Source organism: Anastrepha obliqua, chromosome 5, assembly GCF_027943255.1.
Source record: "Anastrepha obliqua isolate idAnaObli1 chromosome 5, idAnaObli1_1.0, whole genome shotgun sequence".
Lineage (NCBI taxonomy): Eukaryota > Metazoa > Arthropoda > Insecta > Diptera > Tephritidae > Anastrepha > Anastrepha obliqua.
In genome coordinates, this window is record NC_072896.1 from 54,344,783 (window position 1) to 54,367,281 (window position 22,499).

The window sequence follows — 22,499 nt, forward strand, 5'->3', positions numbered from 1 at the left end:
TTCTTGCGAAAGTTACAGCATCACTGCTTGAAGTTTCTTCCGTAAGAACTGCACGACTACACAAATATTTATATTTTTGCTGTAGCTTCTCATTCTCTGCTTCTAACTCTTGAATTCTTTTTTTTTTTTTAATTTTATTTCGTTGCTCCGATAAAAACGAGCAGGCTGAGCAAATCGTTCGCGACTGCTAGTGATTTCTAAGTCCTCACAGATGTTTTTTTTTTTTTTTGGAACCTGCCTTGTTCCCTCTAGAATGGAATATTTTTCGAACTCTTCCAAAAAAAAAGACATGTGAGGACTTAGAAATCACTAGTAGAAATTAGATTAAAGAAAATAATTGAGGAATTAGAAGCAGAAAATGAGGAGCTGCAACAAAAATATAAATATTTGTGTAGTCGTGCAGTACTAGCGGAAGAAACTTCAAGCAGTGATGCTGTAACTTTCGCAAGAATGATCGTCAGGGGCCAAAAAATTGTTATAGCGAGGAGGAAAAGACATTGGCCCAAAACATCAATTATATGTCCTCCAAAGCATATACGTTTATGCGTGACGATCTAGGTTTTGCTTTGCCCCATAAATCATCCCTTTCGCGTTGGCGCCCCATCAAATATGTTGTTCCGGGGTTCGATGCCAATACCTGTGATAATTTAGAAAAAATTGTTTCAACTATGTCCGACACCGAACGCATAAGCGTTCTATTATTCGATGAAATCATCATCAAATCGGACTTGAGCATTAATAAAGCTAAAGATTTTATCGATGGGTTCGTAGACCATGTGGAAGGTCAATGCGAAAATAAAATTGGCAACAAATGTTTATTTTTTATTTGTGTTTATGTTTATTTTTTAACAGATGTTGGTAAAAAAATTGATAGATTGAATAAAGATCTAGATTTTTTGCGGTCATTCCAGTTGCCGGGAAATACGCACGTAAAGTGCATCGAAGGTTTCCGCATAACGATTTTAGCGATGCAAAAGTTATGCGAGGAACTTTTTATCGAACAAAGCTCCTTAAAATTTATTTTCACCGGGAAAATAAATCAAGATGCGTTAGAAAACTGTTTATATAGCATACGAGCTAGTCAGGGTATGAATACCCATCCAACAGCTCACGAAGCTCAATATATATTTAGTAGCGCGATTAATCTCAATGAAAATTTTACGCCAGAGATTTGAGAAAAAAGGTTCAAACTGTACAGACGATGACGATATAAATTTAGATTGGAATGTAGGCTCCGAGGATTGTCATCTAGAGACAGAGGAGACCAGCAAAATGAGGATCTCGTTTTAGAGGAGATTAATGTGGAAGACGTCAAATTTGCTGACGAAAGTGATGAAGCTGAGATCAAGTGCAGCGTTACTTCACTGGTTATGGTATTTACCAAAAAGTGCTGTGCAAGCTCAAATGTGAAATGAGAAATGTGAATGCAACCACGCCATGACGAAAACAAAAGGAGAGCTGAAGTTACATTCAGAAGCCCTGATTGGATCCAAAAACTTTATGGATGACAGCGATTTAAGGCTTGATAATCCTGAAGACAGGGTATTCGAAGTGTGTCGACTCCAAATGTTGTGGTACCGTCAGCTCTTCGAAAAATATGCCCACATTACATTGCAGGTCTTAGAAGTTTTATGTTGTCCGTTTTAAAAGAAAAACCACAAAAAATATTTCCCCCCGTTTGGTTTGTAGGATCTGGCAAGCGTAGAGATCATCGCGTAAAACTATTAGATTTTTTTTTAACTGTCCTTCTGTTCAAAAATACAAAGTGGCTCTTGCGAAATGAGGTAAATAGTATCAGATCGCAATAGGATCAAAATAAATTTAAAAAAACTGTAGTCGGTTGTTAGCCAGGGCCTCACGAAAAGGGATGCACCGTTCACAGGTAATTAATAATCGTATTAGCTATCTTTTGCATATGATAATACCATTCTTTTATTTCAGGGTTTTCCAGTTTTGTTTATTTCAGGTTTTTTTATATATGTATATAACGAGTTGGCAAACCATCGTCATTATTCACGCGAAAGATGAAAAAACCAACCAAAAACGTTGTCTACCAAAAAGTGTTACAATAAAGTTCGAATGAAAGTGTATCAAAGAATTTGCTTTGTTTCGTATTAATTTTATTTTCTTTCAGCAAATCATTGAATTTATCGTCTAGCGAAGCGGGCGAGGGTACGCTTGTATGTATATATTTCTTCTAAATGAGCTTGGGGGCATTGGCCCTTCAATATCACTCTCATTCCATCTTTTTGTAAATCAAATTACTTATTGTCTAACGACAGGTGTAATATTTTATGCAAGAAATAAAAAAAAAAATTTTCATTCGAATCATTTGAAATTTCTGTATACAATAACGAAAAATTCAAAAAAAGTTGTACACATAAAATGAATGTCGATTCGAAACTTACTTTAATCTAAGAATCGAGCAAGTTTTGTTTTGTACAATATTTTGATTTTTTCTTTTTTTTGAAGAAAATATTTATATTAAAAGAAATTTTTTTTTGCTAAAAACCTTCCCCTAGTGGATCCCTATAATATGAAAAAAGAACGAATAAAATTGGCCTCGTATAGGCCCAAAAAAATGCGTACAAACGAACATCATTTCATTTTTATATATGTATATAGATACATATATATTTCACAGGTATTTTCTATTGCAGGTTTTTCCTATTTTTTAGTCAATGACACAGGTTTCTCTTTTATTTTTGCTTCTCTTTCAGATTTTTAAAGCACTACACTCTTAATATGGATAGAGATTAGTGTTTTTAAAAAATTAGGTAAATCGCAATGACTTAATCGATGTCAATATCGAAGTCGTATGAGAAATTGTTATAATATGTGAACAATTTCGCAATTCGAACTTTGACAATTTTATTTTATTTTTTTCGTAGTATTGTAATATACTATATATACATATGAGTAGTTAACTAAGTTGTTGCTAAAAAAATATTAAAAAAATTAACAAAATTAGATTTCAATTTGCTTAAGGATAATAATATTTATTTATTAAGAAGAACTTAAATAAACATATACCAATACAACGCACGCTCGATAACGTGAACGCTCTAAAGCGTGAATACCCCAAAACGTGAACAAACATTTTTGAACATTGACTACTCTAAAACGTAAGCAAACCCAAAAAGCGCTATAACATGAACAATAAACGTTACAATTATTTGATTGTAGTTTACATTGATCTCAAGTAATTCTGAAATTGGGGAATCCCCCAATTATAAAGTAGGCATTTTATTCGTAGTTACATGTAAGGAGTAAAATATTTCAGTCGCGGTTTTGGTTTTGCAAAGAATGTTTCGTCTTATGTTTTCTGGTGGAAATGAATTCTGAAAAACCCGTGTGCTTGGCATTAAAACAAAAGGCTAAAATTCTCGGCTTTTAAAAAAAGGCTCATCTGTGACGATTTTAGCAAAGAAATATAATGTTGCTAAATCAACAATTTGTAACGTTAAGCGAAAAAGCAAGTGATTTTAAAATGCGTAAACGACACGTATTGTGGACCTGGAAATAGAAAAACATTGCGTTCTTCAGAGTTGCCCTAAATGGAGAGAGCTCTTTATCGTTGGTTTATCTGAATGCAAGATAAAAACTGGCCAGTAAGTACTCTAATGTTGAAAGAAAAGGCAAAAGCACTGCATGCAAAATTTAAAGAAAAGGAACAAACTCTCCGCTAGTGATGGATGGCTCCAAGGATTCGAGAAGAGGTACGGTATTCGTCTTCTTAAAATATCAGGCGAAAAACTGTTTTCGCAACCTCAGCTAGTGGATCCGTTTAAAGAATAACTTAAAGCTAAAATGGCCGAATTGGAGTTGTGAACTTTTACCAGAGAAAACGTACGCGTCAAGTTTGGAGAAGAGAGCCCCAGGGGTAAAGTCCGAGCAGCAGCGAATCACGTTTTTATGCTGTTCAAACGCCACTGGCTCCCACAAGCTTAAGCTTTTGGTAATTGGAAAGGCGAAGAATCCACGCTGCTTTAAAAACTTTCAGTGTCTCAACGTCGGCTATTTTCAAGCAATGGTTTCATGAGTCATTTGTTCCACAGGTGAATATTTCTTTTGAGTTTTGTCCGATTTTTAAGGTTAACTGGTTGTTTTTTATGGTTACGTCGTTTTTAAAGGAGAAAGCCTTACCATTTAAAGCTCTCCTCCTAATCGACAACGCTCCTTCTCACTCAAATGAAGCTGAACTGACAACGGAGAATGGGCAAATTTCGGCAATGTTTATGCCCTCAAACGTTACTCCCCTCATTCAACCGATGGATCAGAATGCAATAAAAATCACTAAGTTGCATTAAAGAAACAGCCTTCTAGCTTCAATAGCAGCGAAAAAGTCTGATTTGCTCGAGTCTTTGAAAAAAATTAACTTAAAAACAGCCAAAAATCTTTTGGATGCGGCTTGGTTTCGTGTTGGTGAAGCAACATTAGCTAAGTGCTGGAACAGTATTTTAAATTTTGCAGTAAACAATGATGATCCCGAAGATATTCCGTTGGCGGTTTTAAAAGAAAAATGGGAAGCTGAACTTCGCACCTTGATGAGTAACACCGTCGATCTCCTTAGTAGTTTAAATCCTTAGGCTCGTTCGTGTTCGCAGATATGCTCAAAGATATGTATGTGGGTTATTAAAACAACTTCTTTTTATTAAAAATTTCAGATCGAATTCACGTTATCAGCCATTCATGAATGGAACGAAGATATCGAGGAGGGCAATGGAGATGACGATCATCAACAAGAGGACTAATCCGATGATGACAGCGTTTCAGAGCAACTGGAGAAAATTAAGCCGACTGAAGCAGTTGAAATTTTCAACAAGGCGTTAATATGGGCTGGCCATGAAGACGTCGATCAAAATGATATGAGTGTGCTAAGACGGTTAAGGGAGAAAGCTGTGCTTCAAGTTTTAGAAAAACTGAAAATACAAAAAAGATTACTAATTTTTTTAAATAAAACCATCGTATGACTTAATTTTCAATTAATATGTAACGAAAACAAGAATAAAATGTGAATTTAAATGTGAAAAAATGTGTTAACGTGAACTGCATTGGTTTGAATTAGTTCACGTTATCGAGCGTGCGCTATAATATAATTCGACAGGCTTTCGTTACAAAGTTCCTGGCGCATGCTGAATCTGGTCCTGGGAAGAGAAAAACGTTTAAACCCGCAGAGCTTCCTAAAATGGAAAGAGCATTGATGAAATGGTTTGCAAATCAACGAGCCAAGAATTTACCAATCACTTCTGATATGCTTAAACAAAAGGCCAAGTTTCTCCATGCCAAAATTCAGGAAAAATCGGGGGACTTCCATGCTAGCAATGGTTGGATTACAAACTTTAAAAAAAGATATGGAATACGAAGACTAAAAATATGTGGAGAAAAACTTTCGAATAAGACTCATTCAGTTAATCCATTTTTACAAAAACTGAACAAAAAAATTGCTGATTTAGGTTTGACCAAGGACCAGATATACAATGCCGATGAATTTGGTCTCTTTTGGAAGCTTTTGCCTGATAGAACTCTTGTGCGGTCAAAATGAACTTCCGCTCCAGGACATAAAATCAGTAAGGAAAGAATAACTTTTCTGGCTTGCACGAATGCATCTGGAAATCACAGAGTAAAACTAATGGTTATTGGGAAATCATTAAACCCACGATCACTTAACAATTTTACGGATATTCCAGTTGTCTACAAAGGAAATAAAAGTGCTTGGATGACCTTGACTTTGTTTGAGGAATGGTTTCAGAAAACATTTGTTCTAGAGGTACATCTGGTCATCTTTGTTTGTAAAAAATTTCATTTATTAATTTAAATTTCATAAAATTGCAGGTAAAAGGGTTCCTTCGTGCCGAAAATCTTCCCGAAAAGGCTCTATTTCTTATTGATAATGCGCCATGCCATCCCAAAGACGGCGAGTTAATGAGTAGTGATGGTCAAATATCTGTAATGTGTCTTCCTCCAAACTGTACTGCACTGATACAGCCCATGGACCAGAATGTTATAAGAATTACGAAATTGAACTACAAAACAAGCCTTTTAAGTGACATCGTTCGCCATGGAAAAACAATAGACGAATCTCTGCGAAACATCAACACGCATTATGCTTTTTAGCTAATGCCTGGAAAGCTGTTAATGTGACCTCCATTCAGTCATCATTTCAAAAACTGTTTGAGGTAACATCCGAATGGGATAGTGAAGATGTCATCCCTCTTTCAGAGTTACGCTTACAGTTACGAACAAAGTTACACAGGAGGAGACTATATCAGCATATAATATTTGGTTAGAATGGGCTGATCAAAATAATGCCTCTTTAGACGATATTATGACGCTCCAGAGACTTAGAAGCAGCGTAGTACTGAACAACCGAGCTTGCACAAAACAAACAAAAATTTCAAATTTTTTTAGTTCACCATAAAGTATGTGAGTCTTTCTATATTTATGTATATGAACGAATTAAACTTAAGCGTATTGAATTAAAATACATATTAAAAATAATAAACTTATTTTCCAACCAAATTTTTTCATAAAATTGTCTTTTATTTCATACAAAAAAAAAATACTCGCTACTTGCGACAACCTCAATTCTTGCACCGAGCCCTGTTTTCATTTTGTGCAAGAATCGAGGTACTACTGTACATGCAAAAATGAACACACTGCATTATCAATATACAAAGCAGTGTTGAAAACGAACATTGTGCTCTATCATACTGCATTGCAATATGCATTTACGAAGTCAGCCAATATTACGATTTGCTATGGCTCTCGAGAATTTAGAAGACATATTGGCATACATACATATACTGATGCATACAAATGTACGGAGCCTCGGCCACTCGACATGGCAAAAATTCTGAATTCACGAAATATTGGCAAATATTTTTATAAGACATTCGCTACCGAACTGTAAAACCGTGCAGTCGCATTTAATTCGTTTGTGCTTTAGCTTTATACTCGCTACTTTCTGTCTGCGCTACTTAACCTAAGTTAGCTTTTTAAAGTTTTCCCACGTGCTTTTTTTGTACTTCTGTTAAAGCTTTAAACTTACAACTTATTTTGACAAAACCGTAATATTCCATCAAAATGCCCCCCGGGGCCAACAGGCTGGGGATAATAAGTTTGCACCTTTATCCTCAGCTCCCAAAAGCAAAAGGGAAAAACCAATAAACTCAACTCTTGATGTGCTCGCGGAATTGCCTGTAACAAAGAAGGATGATGCTAAGTATCTGGTTTTAAAATCTCAGGACGTCACTAAATCGATCGCATCCACATCTTGTTCTGCTGTCTACAAAGGTATACAATCAATTAGTAAAGACATTAACAACATAACAGCTCTTCGATATGGTAGTCTACTACTACTTGTAAAAAGTCAAAAAATTGCCGAAAAATTTTTGTCAACTACAAGTTAACACCTGCAGCCCAAGGGCAGCTGTAACATTTGCAGTAAGCGAATTTATCTTTAAGCTGGCAATCAATGTTACAAATTCACCAGCGGTCTGCCAACATTAACCGATTACGGCGAATCTGTAAAACGACACCAACATGCAGCTGCACGACTGTTTCGTATTAGAGTTTGGCAAACGTGCCAGCTCCCACGAATCTTAGGAATGAACTTATTCGAATATTGCACATCTGCTAATTCCACAAACATCATGACTAGCCAGTCAGTGACTGCGACGGTGGCGGCTGTAGTTTAGACTTTAGCATCAAGTAATATAGTTTATAAGTTTAGTTTAGTAATTGAACTCACCGAAAACGGCAGTGCTTGCGGTAATAAATTCTAATTCAAAAATCAACTCGTTCTTTAACTGTCGCCCTAAACGTGGGACCACGATAAACGTGACAGGACATAAGGACCTCCAGATCTATCCAGAAAGAGGACATCAGGATATACCTAAAGACAACAAAACTTTCCAGATTTTGCTGTAAAATTTATTTTTAAGAAATGTAAGTAGAGTGCAAAGAGAAAAATAATAAATAATGTGTAAATTAATGTTTTAATGAAAAAGAAGTACAACAAAAAAAACAAACTAAGAAAAAATTATGAAACTTTAATTACATTGTATGAAAAATCAAAAAATATATTGCCAAGTCAAAAAATTTTTAATTGTATTTTGCTGAAATCTCTGCAAAAAAGGCAGGAGATAAAAGAATAATAATAGTAACATGTTGAGAAAAAATACAAAACGAATTGTGAATCGTCGATCCTTGCACGGAAAGTCTTACTGTCGTTTTTTAGCTGAATGCTTTGAGGGCAAGTTATTTGCCAGGTTCATGAGTGATTGTGAATTAGGTGAATTGTTAGATAGGCTAAACAGTATAGCAATCGATAGAAGGATCGGTGGTGTTTATGATCAGGCAGCTTGGCATTCAAGTTTAAATATGTCTTTGGAAGCCATCCAGCTGAAAGCGCTAATAGAGAGTGCTATTTCCTCTGCACTCGCTGTACAGAGGTAAAACTTTGAAGAACGACTGACTACCATAAGTCAGCGTATAAATGATGTTAAGATTACTGTGCCAGAGGTAGAGGCGTATAAGGAAATAGAGGCATTGCCCAGTAGACAGTGTGACGAACCTCTTGACATTGTGAAGTCCTTACCAGACTTCGATGGCAAGCAGGAGTGCTATGTTTCTTGGCGACAGGCAGCCCAGACGGCATATAAGATTTTCGAAAAACATGAAGGTAGTAGTAAGCATTACCAAGCTGTCGCCATAATTAGAAATAAGGTGAAGGGGCCAGCAGATATGATGTTGGCATCATTCAATACGGTGTTGAATTTCAAGGCTATAATCAGTCGCCTTGATTTTACTTGCAGTGACAAAAGACCCCATCTACCTAATTGAACAGGAGTTCTCAACCCTTCGCCAGGGAAGCCTGACACTCCTGCAGTACTACGACGAGGTTGAGAAGAAATGAATCCTTCTCACCAACAAGACAATCATGACTTACGATAAGACAATAGCTGCGTCCCTCAACGAGAAATATAGGATGGACGCCTTGCGAGTGTTCATTTCGGGTACAAAAAAACCGCTTTGCGATTTACTGTTTTCGGCAAGACCTAGCGACCTCCCATCTGCTTTAGCGTTAGCTCAGGAAGTAGAGTCAAATCACGAGCGGTACTTATTCGCTAGCACCTACGCTAGGAACTTGGAAGATAAAGCCCAAAGATTTGAAGGTAGGCAACAGCATAGGAAAAAGGGTACTGGGGGAAGAGCCCCAGTCAGCCCCAGAGCTAACTCGATACACTACTAAAAGGAAGACAAAGAGATGGACTCTTGCGTTTTTTTACAATATTGTAGATGTGATGACGTTAGGAAGTTTTTTTATATGCAAAGAAAATAAAAATTACACTAAATTAGACGCACGCAGAAATTTTTTATGCGATTTATCGGAAATGTTAGCACTTCCGCAAATCGAGAGCAGACGTAACAACATACATGTTATGAAGCATTCCGCTTGTCGATCTGGAATTGAAGCTATTTTGGGAGAATCTAAGGTATGTATTCAAGAACTTGTACGTAGACAATTGTATATATAATAACAAGCACATTTAACAGAAGCTGCCCAAAACCCTCACAGAAACCAAAAGTGATACCTTAGAAAAAAAAACGGGATTGCAGTTTATGCCATGCTCAAGAAAAACATCGCCGTAAAACCAGATTCTTCTGCCAGGAGTGTGAAGAAGCTGTTTGCCAGCAACATTCGAAATGTTATTACATATGTTTTAATTGCATAAAAAACAAGTAATTTTAATTTCAATATTTATTTTGATTTATAGAATACTCTATTTAAGTTTTTAAAATGTTACAATAAAGGTAAACTGAAGTTTCCACAAAATTATGATAGATTTACTCCCACCCAGACCCATTGGGTCCAGCCAGCCCCATTGCTACTTTATATGACAATTCATATGTCTGTCAAAATAAGGGTTAAAAGCACGTGCTTTGTTTGGTTATTCGACTATTTATTTCGTAACGATGAGTGATAGTAAAAGTGAATTCTCTTTGGCCGCGTTTTCGGATGATGAGGAATCATGTTGAGGTTGCAGATTCTTTCGACAGTGATTTTAGTGATGACGAAAATTCTCTTGTGCCTTCTAAAATATTGTCGTCAAAAATGGTCAAATAAACTTTTCACAAACCCCTCTTGTAACAAGTACCGGAAGAGCTTCAAGAGAAAATATTATCAGCTTGATTCCTGGACAAACGCGTTACCCGTGCTCACGAATTACCGAAAAAGAAATTTCTAGCTTTGAACTATTTTTTCCACCTCCTTTGATACGTACGATATTGACCTACACAAACATTGAGGGAAAACGAATATACGGTGAAGAATGACTGGATATTGAAAACATCGAACTATTTGCATTTATTGGATTGCTAATATTAGCTGGCGGTTTTCGATCAAATAACGAAAGCTGTGAAAGTCTTTGGAACCCTGAATCCGGAAGACCAATATTCGCTGCAACTATGCCTTTGAAGACTTTCAAAAAAATATCGAGAGTGATTAGGTTCGACAACAGGGAAACTCGAAGTGAACGAAGATCGTTGGATAAATTTGCTCCTATACGTGATTTGTGGAATCAATGGGTTGAGATATTACCTAAGCTTTACAATCCAACGGAAAACGTGACCATCGATGAACAATTAGTAGCTTTCAGATCGCGCAATTTTTATTCCAAATTTTCAGTATTTGTAAAAATATTTTTTTTGTTATATATACATATGTACATATATTTGAAATCAAAAAAGGGTCGCAGGCGAAAATTTGGACTAAAAATCGCGCGATTTTTATTCCAAATTTTCAGTATTTGTAAAAAGATTTGTTTTTGTAATATATACCATATGTATATTTGAAACTAAAAAAGCGTCGCAGGCAAAAATTCTTTTTAGTATTTGTAAAAATATTTGTTTTTGTAATATTGTGTATATTTGAAACTAAAAAAGCGCCGCAGGCAAAAATTTGGACTAAAAATCACGCGATTTTTATTCCAAATTTTCAGTATTTGTAAAAATATTTGTTTTTGTAATATTGTGTAGATTTGAAACTAAAAAAGCGAAGCAGGCGAAAAATTGGACTAAAAATCGCGCGATTTTTATTCCAAATTTTCAGTATTTGTAAAAATATTTGTTTTTGTTATATATATGTATATTTGAAATCAAAAAAGCGCCCCTATAGATAATAAAAATAATAATAAAAGAATTGTTCCCTTTTGGTTGACTGGGTTTTTCTTATTTCGCTTTGTTCTTGTCTCTCTCATCGTTCGTTTGACAGTTCGCTCCTCAAATTTATTCTGCACGGTATTACAAACGGTTAGAAGAACATTTGTAATAATAGAATTTTAATAGAATTTGGACTATTATTTAGTAAAAATAGCTTTAAATCGAATCTTAATGTAGTAAAGAATGTTTATAAGTGATTTTGTTACTTTTCAGTGTTTGTATTTAAGTGAAATAAGCGTCTGTAATAGGGCATTTTTTCAAGCTTATGCAAAAAAGATGCATTTTTAACGTTGAATATTGCTATTAATTCCTAGTTTTAATTTATAAAAAGTAATATAAATCAAAAGGCTGATATAGTGACTACATTTGCGTGTTATAATATTTAAATTTGGTCCACGCACTTAGACATTATAAGCAAATATATCGTGGTAGAAAAGGAAAGCACAGCCAAAAGTGATAATGAAATTTACAATTTACAATTTCAATACTTCGTGCATCGCATTAAGATACATAACAGCGGTATAATTATAAAATATTACTTTAAATTAAGATAAAATGTATGAAAAGAAAACAAAACGCTTCCGCTGGTAATTATGAACAATTTGAACATCATAAGCACGTTGTTGGTTTATCACTTCATTTTCTAAATCATAGCACATTTTTTAAAACATAGCCCACCGCCAGCTCAACTTACATATTATGTAAATACTTAAATATACATATGTAGATATGCAACTGCTCTATGATTCTTGAGTAATAAATTAGAAACGTGTGCACTTTTGCATTGTAATAAAACTTCTTAATTCATTTTAACCTAATCTTTTATAAAGTGAATGTTCCGTATTTAAAACCCCGCGTCTAACTAAACTTACCTGCATGTAGATAATTTTGTAGCGGTAAGCAGGGAGCTTTGGTTTTTTCGTAATTTTGCCCCTTCTGCAATCGTGTTTTTGCATGTGGAAAAAATGATAAAATAACACCCAGAAATTGTTCGTTACTGCCGTAGTTGTATTTGCGTAAATATGGCTCTGAAAGTTGCATATGAAAAAAATGTTATTTATTTGAAGAGAAGAAATTATTTAATCCTCAATACACCTTTTAATGCATCCGTGTGTGTGTACGTATGGCTGGCCTCTCAGGTGTGCCTGTCCAAATGCTTGGCAACGCAAATAAAAAAAAATGCTATTAAAAATCAAATGTAGATTCCATATTAACTCCACGATGCTCGCTTTTTGGCTCATCTCTATTGATTTTAACATATTCTACGAAGGATTTTACTTTGCTTAAAATTGCTCATCCGACATTATACTACACTCGACCCAAAAGAGATAAGGGAGTCAATTTACCAATTGCAAGTTGCTATCAGTATAACTCGCTCCATATCTTCACGCTCATATTGAATTTAGTTGAAGAGTTCATTGAAAACTTGTGTTGACTCGAAGTTTTTAGCTAAATCACAGATGGTGTCTCAGAACTTGCGGTCTTTGAAGCCCTCCAATTAAATTGGATTGTAATGGCAGATGTGTCCGTTATGTAAAGCGGAGCTGCATTTGTGCATTTGCACTGAAGATGTAGACGCCAAATGCTGCAAATAAAAAACAATTTGGAATTAAGAATCAAATGAAGATTCAACTTTAACGCTGTTCTTTTTCTTGTTCATCTCTTTTAATATTAAAACATTCTACTATATCCAAAGCCGCACATGCGGGCCAATTTACCAATTGTAATTATCCATATAAAACGAAGAATATTAGTTCAAGAATGAAATCCGGGCACGACAAGTCCACGCCAGGCGGTTCCGTTTTACGTTATCGGAATAGCTTTGCGTCAACTGAAGCAAAAAGTTTTTTCAGTAGAAATACTTGGACATGAGGACTTCGTATTCTGCAAGTACAAATAGTACCGTTGGAAAGCTGGCGTCCTTCCATTTTCAAATGTAAACTTTAAACTGCTAGTTATTTGGAAAATTTTAATTACGCAACCACAATAGTTTAACGAAACTTTATACATTTTCAAATTGTTACCGCCTCTTTAAACTAAATATTTTTATTAAACCAATTATAAAATAAGTAATAACTTTTATTTGCACGACGTCAGCCAATTTGATTTGAAGCATTCCGCCAAGTAGCAAAAACACTTCAAAATTTACAGCTAATAATAGCGTTGCCAGAAAACAAACACAAACGCAAAGGCGAGTTCGAGATGTTTAAGCAATCGATAGAATCGCCATCTTTGCAAAAGTATCGGGAGTTTTTTTTAAGGGGGGGAAGTTACGTTTTTAAATTTTAATTTTGCATTTTTTTTTTTATTTGATTTTTTAAATGAAGAACCTTTCAAGAATATTCTGTGAGAATTTTAGATGAATCGGAGCAAAACTTACAAAGATACAGCCATGTAAGTGTTGCTACCTACCTGGCTCAACCGCGCGCCATTTGTACTTTAAAGCGTTCTTCCCACCACTTACGTTTTCAAAGTCGGTGCCCCTCATAACTTTGAAACTACTGCACCGATCCTTTCGAAATTTTGAACACTTTTTCTGTAGATGTGTTACAAGGTAACGCTGAAGAGTTTTTTTTTCGAATTTATTGATACTTTTGTTTTTACGGTAACTAATTCACCGATTTTTTACGCGAAAATGGTGTTTTTGACTTTAACGTGTTCGCAAAAATCGAAAAATTTTTAATTTCAAAAACCCTCTCGGCGTTACCCGGAGAAAACGATTATCTAACGAAATAACTTTGGTTTTTTGATTTCAGATGATTTAACACCGAGTTATGAGGGGCACCGCAAAACTACTTTTTTTTGAGATGCGTCCGAATAATTTCTGCCATTGCCGTATTTTTAAATATTTTTGGATGAAAATTTCACAAAATATACTTCAAATGCTATAGTTTTATGTAGTAAAAGATTTGACGAATATATTTTAACTGTGTCATCAAAAAAAAAAATCATAAAAATCTGCCTTTTTCCCCATGAATTAACGTTACCGCCTCCCCCCTTAAATTATCATCTATACAAACTCATGCATTTTCAATGCGCCGACACATTACTACTGACTTAATGTAAAATACTATAGCTATTTCTTATCATAATTCATTGAGCAGACTAGGATATATTACATGTACATACATTTTAAATACGTATCAAAATATAATATTTTACTTACATTCAACATTTACTCTCCGCTGATGGTTTTGTTGACGTGAGATTTTCGTAAACTACAGAATGAGTCTGTGGGTTTGCACGTTCATTTGCAGTGAAAATCTACCAACGGCAATCAGATAGTCACAATCAGTCTCCTTGCCGTAGAGTTCTTCAAAATTATTTACAAATTCCTTAAGTGGTTCTTGGAAGCGATCTCTTTGAATAACCGGAATGTGAGCAGTTACTTCCGTGCCATTTATTATAAGCAAATGCTGCAAATAAAAAAACAATGGAATTAGAAAGTTATTTTCAGTGGAAATACTTTGAAATGAGGACTTCCCACGTTGCCAGTGCAAATAATACCGTTGGAAAGCTGGCATCCTTTGATTTTCACATATGAACTTAAGCTGTTGGAAAGTTTTTAAATTAGATAACCACGCCAGTTTCACAAATACATACTTTGTAATTTTCAAAATTGTTAGCATCATTAACATTAAATATTGATTTTAAAAACTTATTAAAGTTCATTTATAAAATAAATTTTATTTGCACGACGTCCACCAACGCGAATGGACTTTTACTGCCAAGTGGCAATATAAATCGAAATTTACATTATCTATGAATTTACAGCGAATTAACGCGTTGCCAAAACACAAATACAGAGATGGGAGCGTCCGAGATTCTTAAACAATCGATGGAATCGGCACCGTTGCAAAATACAAGTGAATCAACAATGAACTCACTGCCCAAGAGGAAAAGTATGTTCACATATGCGGTAATTAGTAATAAATCCACAAAACTATTATTATTATTTAATAGAGAAATATAAAATATTGCACTAACAATTTTAACACACTGGCTACATTGGCCTTCGGTGTTATAACAAAATTAATCCACCCGTTCAAATATGGCAGATCACATGTAAAATTGACAATCAGCTGTCAATACTGTTTTGCAAAGTTTCTCCTCATAGAAATTACTTTGATGGACCATTGAATTTGTGGTTTGTTTAATTATCATTAACGACATGAAGAAATGAAATGGAGAAGGAATAGCTAATTTAATTGCACAATTGGCTGCTAGAAATAAAAAGTTGGAAGAGGTTTTAAAAAATTATAGCAGCAATAAGCATGCGAAATTCGATATTAGATTTTAAAATAATCAATGATAGGCCAAAGCGTCTATGGTCACACGCCTTTTTATGTGATATAAATGGATAATTAATAACATCTAAGAAAAATTTTATTAGAATTATATCTACAAACCGGCGTCTGTTTCATTTAGTTTTTACTTTACCATTTCTCCTTACATTCGTGAAAAAATTAATCGATAGCACAGGGTTGTATGTAAATAAGTATAATTCAACAGAGAAATTTTGTGTGGATAATCTCGCTATTTGCGGCCTAGCGTATGTGCCCTAGCTTGCCATTCCAGACGTTGTGCCTTCGAATCCCACGTAAAGCACGGTCCTCGCACTTTTCCAAACTAACCTACTTTCCTAGTTAAAAAAAAAAAAAAATACAAAATTCATTGCTCAACCTCAAAAACCTTAGCCTTCCAATCTTTACTCCCGCACAAAAAGTCAACGCATTACTTGCATTGTGGCTGCTAAAACAAGCAAAAACCAAATACACAGTTACACATTGCATCAGTGGCGCCAGCAAGAGGAAGTGGGCAATCGCGGTAATAGCACAGGCCCACCAAAATTTAGCGAGCTCAATCATCTGTGTGATCCTTCTGACAGAAACATTTGAAACACAGATGGCGCTCCAAGCAGTAAAGAAGGCATGGTTGCTAAGCAACGACAGGTGGGCATTTCCATTATTTAGGACTGGTAGCGGCAGGCTAATCACCTACCCTACCAGAAAGCAGAATAGATTAACGAAACCAACGTAAGACTGAGTTTTGTGGAGGCCCGAGAGCATAGTGGAGTGAACAAGTAAACAAAAATTCTCGCTTTTTAATTACGGATTTGGAGTTAATCGCGAAGAAGTAGATAATCTGCTTATATGTGAACGTAGTATAACACGAGATGATTTTCAGTTTTTCGATTCCACTTACTTTTTTGCTTCACCTTGTATTTTATTTTAATAATAATTTGCATAGTTTGAATTGCAATATAATTGCGCAACAGTGTGAGCGATATTTGGTGTGGAGCGGATGCTTGTCTTTTGGCCAAGACTTCTCTCTTTAGTTAATATTCGTAATACATTCGTAAAAGAGATATGTACATCGTTTTAAGTCCTTGTTATAAAACGTAAAAATCAATTATACCAAAAAAAGCTCTTAGAAGACCATATATTTATTACTAACCAGCAAGGATAATTGCAATGCTTCAATATTTTCTTCATGAAAATTTATTGCTTGTTTGTTCATAAAGTCTCATAAGCTTGTCAGAGATTTAGCTAATATGTTATAGTATTGTTACATTTTTTCCTCTATATACACGGGCATCAGCTGTCTGTTAGTTTGCTAAAAGACAGTCTAGAGCATTGTTTACAAGCGCGTGGAAGCATTTTGCCGAGAGTAAATGTGAAATAAGAAAATCAGTAATGGATTTCAAACGTGAAAGTGTGATTGTATTATATTTGGCTGGAAAATCACAACCAGCTATTGTTCGTGAGCTCGAGCACCTTAAAGTAAATAGAGATTTTTGTTTAGCGCACCATTACTCGTTACAGTGATACTTGTAGCATCGCGAAACGCCATGGAGGCGGTCATCAAAAGACTGCAACGTCACGTGAAATGGTTCAAAAAGTGAAGAACCAACTTGAACGAAATCTCTGACGAAGTGCCAATGAAATGGCGAAAGAACTGAAAATATCTGACCGTAGCATCCGCCGCATACTGAAATATGATTCTAAAGTCATGCCTTGCAAGATCCAGAAGGCGTATGATCTCACACCAAAGCAGCAACAAGTCAGACTTGAGAGAGCGAAGGAGTTGCTTCGTTTGGCCGAATGCGGTCAATTTCCGAACATTGTGTTTTCTGACGAGAAAAATTCTCAAATTGAGCAATTCGTAAACTCCTAAAACGATAGGATTCATTTGACCGACCGTTCATACGAGAATTTGAGTTATCGATTGGCCTCCGTGAGGCAGCACCTGCCATAGGTAATGGTTTTGGACGCAGTATCCGCAGATGGGCGCTCTTCAATCGTTTTCATCGAGCCTGGCGTCAAGGAAAATGCGATAATTCGAAATATTATCGGGAAAGTATTCTGGTGGTTGCTTTGAAGCCGTGAGCAGACAAACATTTCGGTGGCAGACCACGGACGTTTCAACAGGACTCGGCACCGTCTCACAAAGCTCGAGTGAACCAAGAATGGCAAAAAAAACAACGTACCGAACTTCATAACGTCCACACAATGGCTCTCAAATTCACCAGATGCGAATCCGATGGATTATTCTCTTTGGGTCATTTTGGAGAGCAAGGTCCGAACTAAAAGATTTACCAGTCTGGAGACGCTGAAAGAAGCCATTGTCCGCGAGTGGGCCAAAATACCTGCAAGTCACGTTCGGGCAGCTTGCGATTAGTTTCTGGACCATCTGTAGTCCATAGTCATAGTGATTTTTAATGTTCTATTTCATACAATTTTTACTTTGAATTGAATAAAAGTAATTTTCCAAACTAAATTTATGGCCTTTTTAATTGGTTACACTTCGAGTGCCGGACCCTGTACATTATTTTTTAAGTGACGTTGACGATTCGCTTGCTTGTCCGCACACAATGCAACTAGCTATTATACAAGTACGAGTTGTCAATATGCCGAGCGATGAAGAAAAATTTATTTAAATTGTATTGTCTTCTCCAAGTCTATCTTCGATGACGATACGGCCCGTGTTCGGAGGCCCTTATTTAATTTCAATGCTTAATCATTTTATGTTACGTTCACATGCTCAACTTAAGACTGACAACTTTTTGCGCGTGCACGCCTGCTTATACACAAGTGCTCAACAACTATCGTAATTTCTAGGTCTGGCTACTCGTATCTTCTCACAACTTCTGTCTTATCATCTGATATTAATGCCTGTTTTTTAGTATTTCATTCGCTCAGTATTGCGTATAAACAAATTCAAATCTTTGAACAATCAGATCCAAAACGAAATTCGTATCAAAAACAAAGAGATGAATCCCAAATTTTTTCGATTAACTCAAATTATCAGAGTTTTAAAAATCATGTGTGCACTATCCAAGGCATTTCTGCAAGTGAGTCAACGTTTGAGAAGAGGATCTGTTTACTTAATTCTTCAATAAGAGTTGATTTTAATACCAGCGGCAGCAATCTCACGTACTGAAACAAGGCGAATTGAGTACCATAGATGGCGCAGTCCTCAAACAGTTTATTTTTCGCGATTTTGAGAAGACTGACGTCAGTTCCCTTTCCAATACGAAAACAAACAAAACGAGGAGAAAATACATGTTTGTGAAAGTTCTATGAATGGCTCGGAAATATTGAGATTTGTGAGATTTAAGCTAATCAAACTAATGAAATCGAAAAGCCGCGTGCTAAATTGTGAAAGCACAAATTAATATAAAGTCTCCAAATGCAGTTTGTTTGCGTTTTTATGCGGAAGACGCCATGAATAGAAAATGTGAGTGTGTGCATATAATTTCTTGTGTTTGGTTATTTCCATTGCTTTCGCCTACTCTTCTTCTTCACAAACAAGTAATTCGTCTTCCATTTGTTTGTATATTGATGGACTCTTACAACACGGCGAGTTCGGAAGGCGCAATCGTGTATTCTATCATTTTTGATATTGGACTGTTTTTTTTTATTTTGACAAAGAAGTTCGCCCGACAACGTTCACTCAGCAATTTGATTCTGTATATATTATAAGATTAACTTGAGCAAGTGTTCTTATTGCAATTGGTACCAGAAGTGGGATTGTTAAATCAAGCCCATAGAACAGGAAGTAAAAACGGCAAAGTTGGGCGAAATTAAGAAAGAATTGGTGTAGATGTACACGAATATGTGTTCCAGCTAGAAGTTAAGGAATCATCGACCAAATTGGACGGAAAGGCAGAGCCTCCAGCACTTTCACCAGGTATAGACATGAGAGTGATTATAGAAAAGAATGATGAAGTAAAAGCAAAGCCATCGGATGCTGTCGATCAAACCAACGGTAATTGCAGCAAGTAGTTACAAGAAACACAAGCCATCGAGAAAAAAAGTACAGGCAGCATTTGTGATGACGCCGCTGAAGCAGAGATTAGCAGCGCCATTGAGTTAGTGGAGAATGATAGTCGCGTCCCTGGTGAGAAAACAGAATCTCGGCCACCTGCCAAAACGCATTCGACTAAGTGTTGAAGCAAAGCAATTATTGTGAGATGTATTTGGATTTTAACGAAACAAAATTCGTAACAGTTACATAGCGATACATCATCAGGTGTTACTGCGGACTGGTTGGCCTTAAACAGACCTTTAATTTGACCCCGAGAGGACAAATGGTTAATGAATTCGGATTCAGCAAACCTAAAAACGTGTATATGAATTTTTTTTTAATTTTTTCGGTGAATATTCTAGGTTTGACTTTGAAAAACATAGTTTTTAAGTTTTTAATTAGGAAATGATTTCACCTCTGAAGGGGAGCTGGAAATTTGCGTGCTTGCTGGGATGTATTACCGTTGATTAGAACTACAACAAAAAATGCCAAACTGAATTTGAATACATAAAATTGATCGGTTTTGAGGTTTTTCTGAATTTTTCACAGAGATACCTCTATTCAAGGTGGCCGTCGTAGCCGAATGAGTTGGTGCGTGACTACCATTCGTAGTCTCCTCTGCCCTCCGGTAGGCAAAGGCAAACCTCCGAGTGTATTTCTGCCATGAGAAAGCTCCTCACAGAAAAAGTCTGCCGTCCGGAGTCGGCTTGAAACTGTAGGTCCCTCCATTTGAGGAACAACATCAAGACGAACACCACAAATAGGAGGAGGAGCTCGGCCAAACACCCCAAAAAGGTGTACGCGCCAATTATATGTATATATATATATATAATTTATATATAATTTATAATTTATATATAATTTATAATTTATATTTATATATATTAGTTATTATTATTTTGTTATTAAAAATATTAAGGAAATAAAAACCAAGAATAACTATAGTCATAATAATGTCGATTATTTTCAAAACTTTTGTACTAAAATTTGCCACATCACGCAAAATTTTCTTTGAATCGACTTTATTCTAACCATAACTATTTTTTTATTTATTATTCTTTATAGTTTTTTTATTTACATAATTCTTGACTTACACAAGTACCAGTGGCACACATTAGTATGATATATGCTTCTTTTAATTTAACTCTACAATAGGGATTATACTGTGTTTTAACACAGCCTATTTACGCTTAATTAATGTTTTCTAATACTAAATTCTTTTTTACATTTTTTATAATACTTATTTTTAACACATATTCTAAAAATTCAAAACTTCACACGATCGTGTATTTAAGTACGTAGGTATTTATGTATTTATTTATTTATACGATTAAGTTCCCACTTAGCGCCTAATTAAATTTAGTGATTTTTTGTTTCGAAACTTGAATTTCCAATTTAAATTTTTAAAAATTCCAATCTTTACATGATGATGTATGTACATTTATTCACTATTTTATGCTTAAGTTAGGCTACGTTCTGTAGTTGCCCATAAGAGGGTTCAACTGAACGAAAGATCAAATATTTATGTTTACAAATTTATGTACTTAAGTTATTCTTTTTGCTACTAATATTTATAGCTTAATGTTTTTATTGCATTTGTTGTGTGTTGTCACAAATCTGGCATCACCTACATATATTATACAGACTAAATGTCAATTCATTGAATCACACTTTTTTCACTTCCTGTTGAATTGAATAAACAAGAACACGTTCTAGCAAGACTCTGCGTTTCACTATATATTTTCAATAGGTTATGGGCGCTTCCATAGCGCCTGGATAGTGCCCATTTAACTACAACTGGGAACATAAGCCTCAAAGAAAATCGAAATCAATAGAGACAGAAACGCAAAAACGTGATTTTTGGAAATATAACATTAAAAACGAGTTTTTCGACAATTAAAATTGAACCCTCAATAAAGAAAAATTTGATACCTGGAAAATACAGGTTGAGGCTATCTTAATAAAAAATGAGACTGTGTAAAACCAGAAGCACCACCCAAAGCAGTGAACGAATGGGTAGATAGCGATGCCAAAGCAAAGTCAGATTTGGTGTTATCAATCTGTCCAAGTGAATTACAGCAAATTAAGCATTGTCGTACATCGAAGGATATTTGGGATAAGCTTCATTCGGTATATCAATCCCGCGACCAGCACGTCTGGCGATGTTACTCAAATCACGCATATTGCACAAAATGACAAGCTAATAGAAATGGATGTGGTCGTCATAAATGAACTATTGACCACCCTGCTATTGTACAGTATTCCTAACGAATACGAAACGTTTAAAATTGTAATTGGGCGCAAGAAAAACTACCGAAACTTGAAATGCTGAAAGCCAAGTTATTAGAGGAGTTCGAAGCACGGAAACGAAATGAAGTGGCATATCCCGAAGACGCACTGTATGCCAGGAAGACCACCAAATACAGCAAGCGAAGATCACAAAGCAGTCGGGTAGATTGTGGTACTAAAAACTAGATCAGAAGCTACGAAATATGTATGTAAAAAAAGGAACTATTGTAGAAAAATTGTAATTTGAAACATTTGCAACAAAGATCTAATATTCTCATTTCCGCATCATCATTATTGGTCCTTAGAGTTAGATACTCTCCGCAACATATATAAAACCTTTAAGAGGTTAAAGATTTGGATTCTAACATATTTTTGTATGTTGACGACATAATCGTAGCGTCGAACAGCAAGCAAAAGTTAGAACAAATAAAAAATGAACTTGCAGCTGCTTTCGAAGTGAAGGATATAGGCCCGATTAAGTTTTACCTCGGAATTGAATTTAATCAATGTATAATATAAAAGCCAAACCTATTACAATGTGTAAATCAAAATATGTAATATAACTCAATTACTGAAAAGATTTGACATGGAAGAATGTAAGCCGGTCGCTACACTCGCTAATGTACTTGGCTGTTTTAACAAGGCCAGACATCGCACACATAATAAGCGTATTG

General features: G+C 35.4%; 2 protein-coding genes across 2 annotated transcripts in view; one reads left to right on the forward strand and one right to left on the reverse strand.

The window, feature by feature from the left end:
- The window catches only part of LOC129248613 (long-chain fatty acid transport protein 4), a 93,255-nt gene extending 78,641 nt beyond the window's left edge, over positions 1 to 14,614 (reverse strand). The window contains exons 1-3 of the mRNA XM_054888235.1: positions 14,393 to 14,614; positions 12,322 to 12,811; positions 12,099 to 12,254 (exon numbers count right to left, since the gene is read on the reverse strand). The gene's annotated coding sequence lies outside the window, so the exon portion shown is untranslated. The remainder of the gene's footprint in view (positions 1 to 12,098; positions 12,255 to 12,321; positions 12,812 to 14,392) is intronic.
- Positions 5,633 to 6,117, forward strand: LOC129248764 (jerky protein homolog-like). The gene is made up of 2 exons (XM_054888381.1): positions 5,633 to 5,770; positions 5,836 to 6,117. Exons 1-2 carry the CDS (start codon positions 5,633 to 5,635, stop codon positions 6,115 to 6,117), a joined length of 420 nt encoding a protein of 139 aa, XP_054744356.1.
- Positions 14,615 to 22,499: the final 7,885 nt, after the last annotated feature.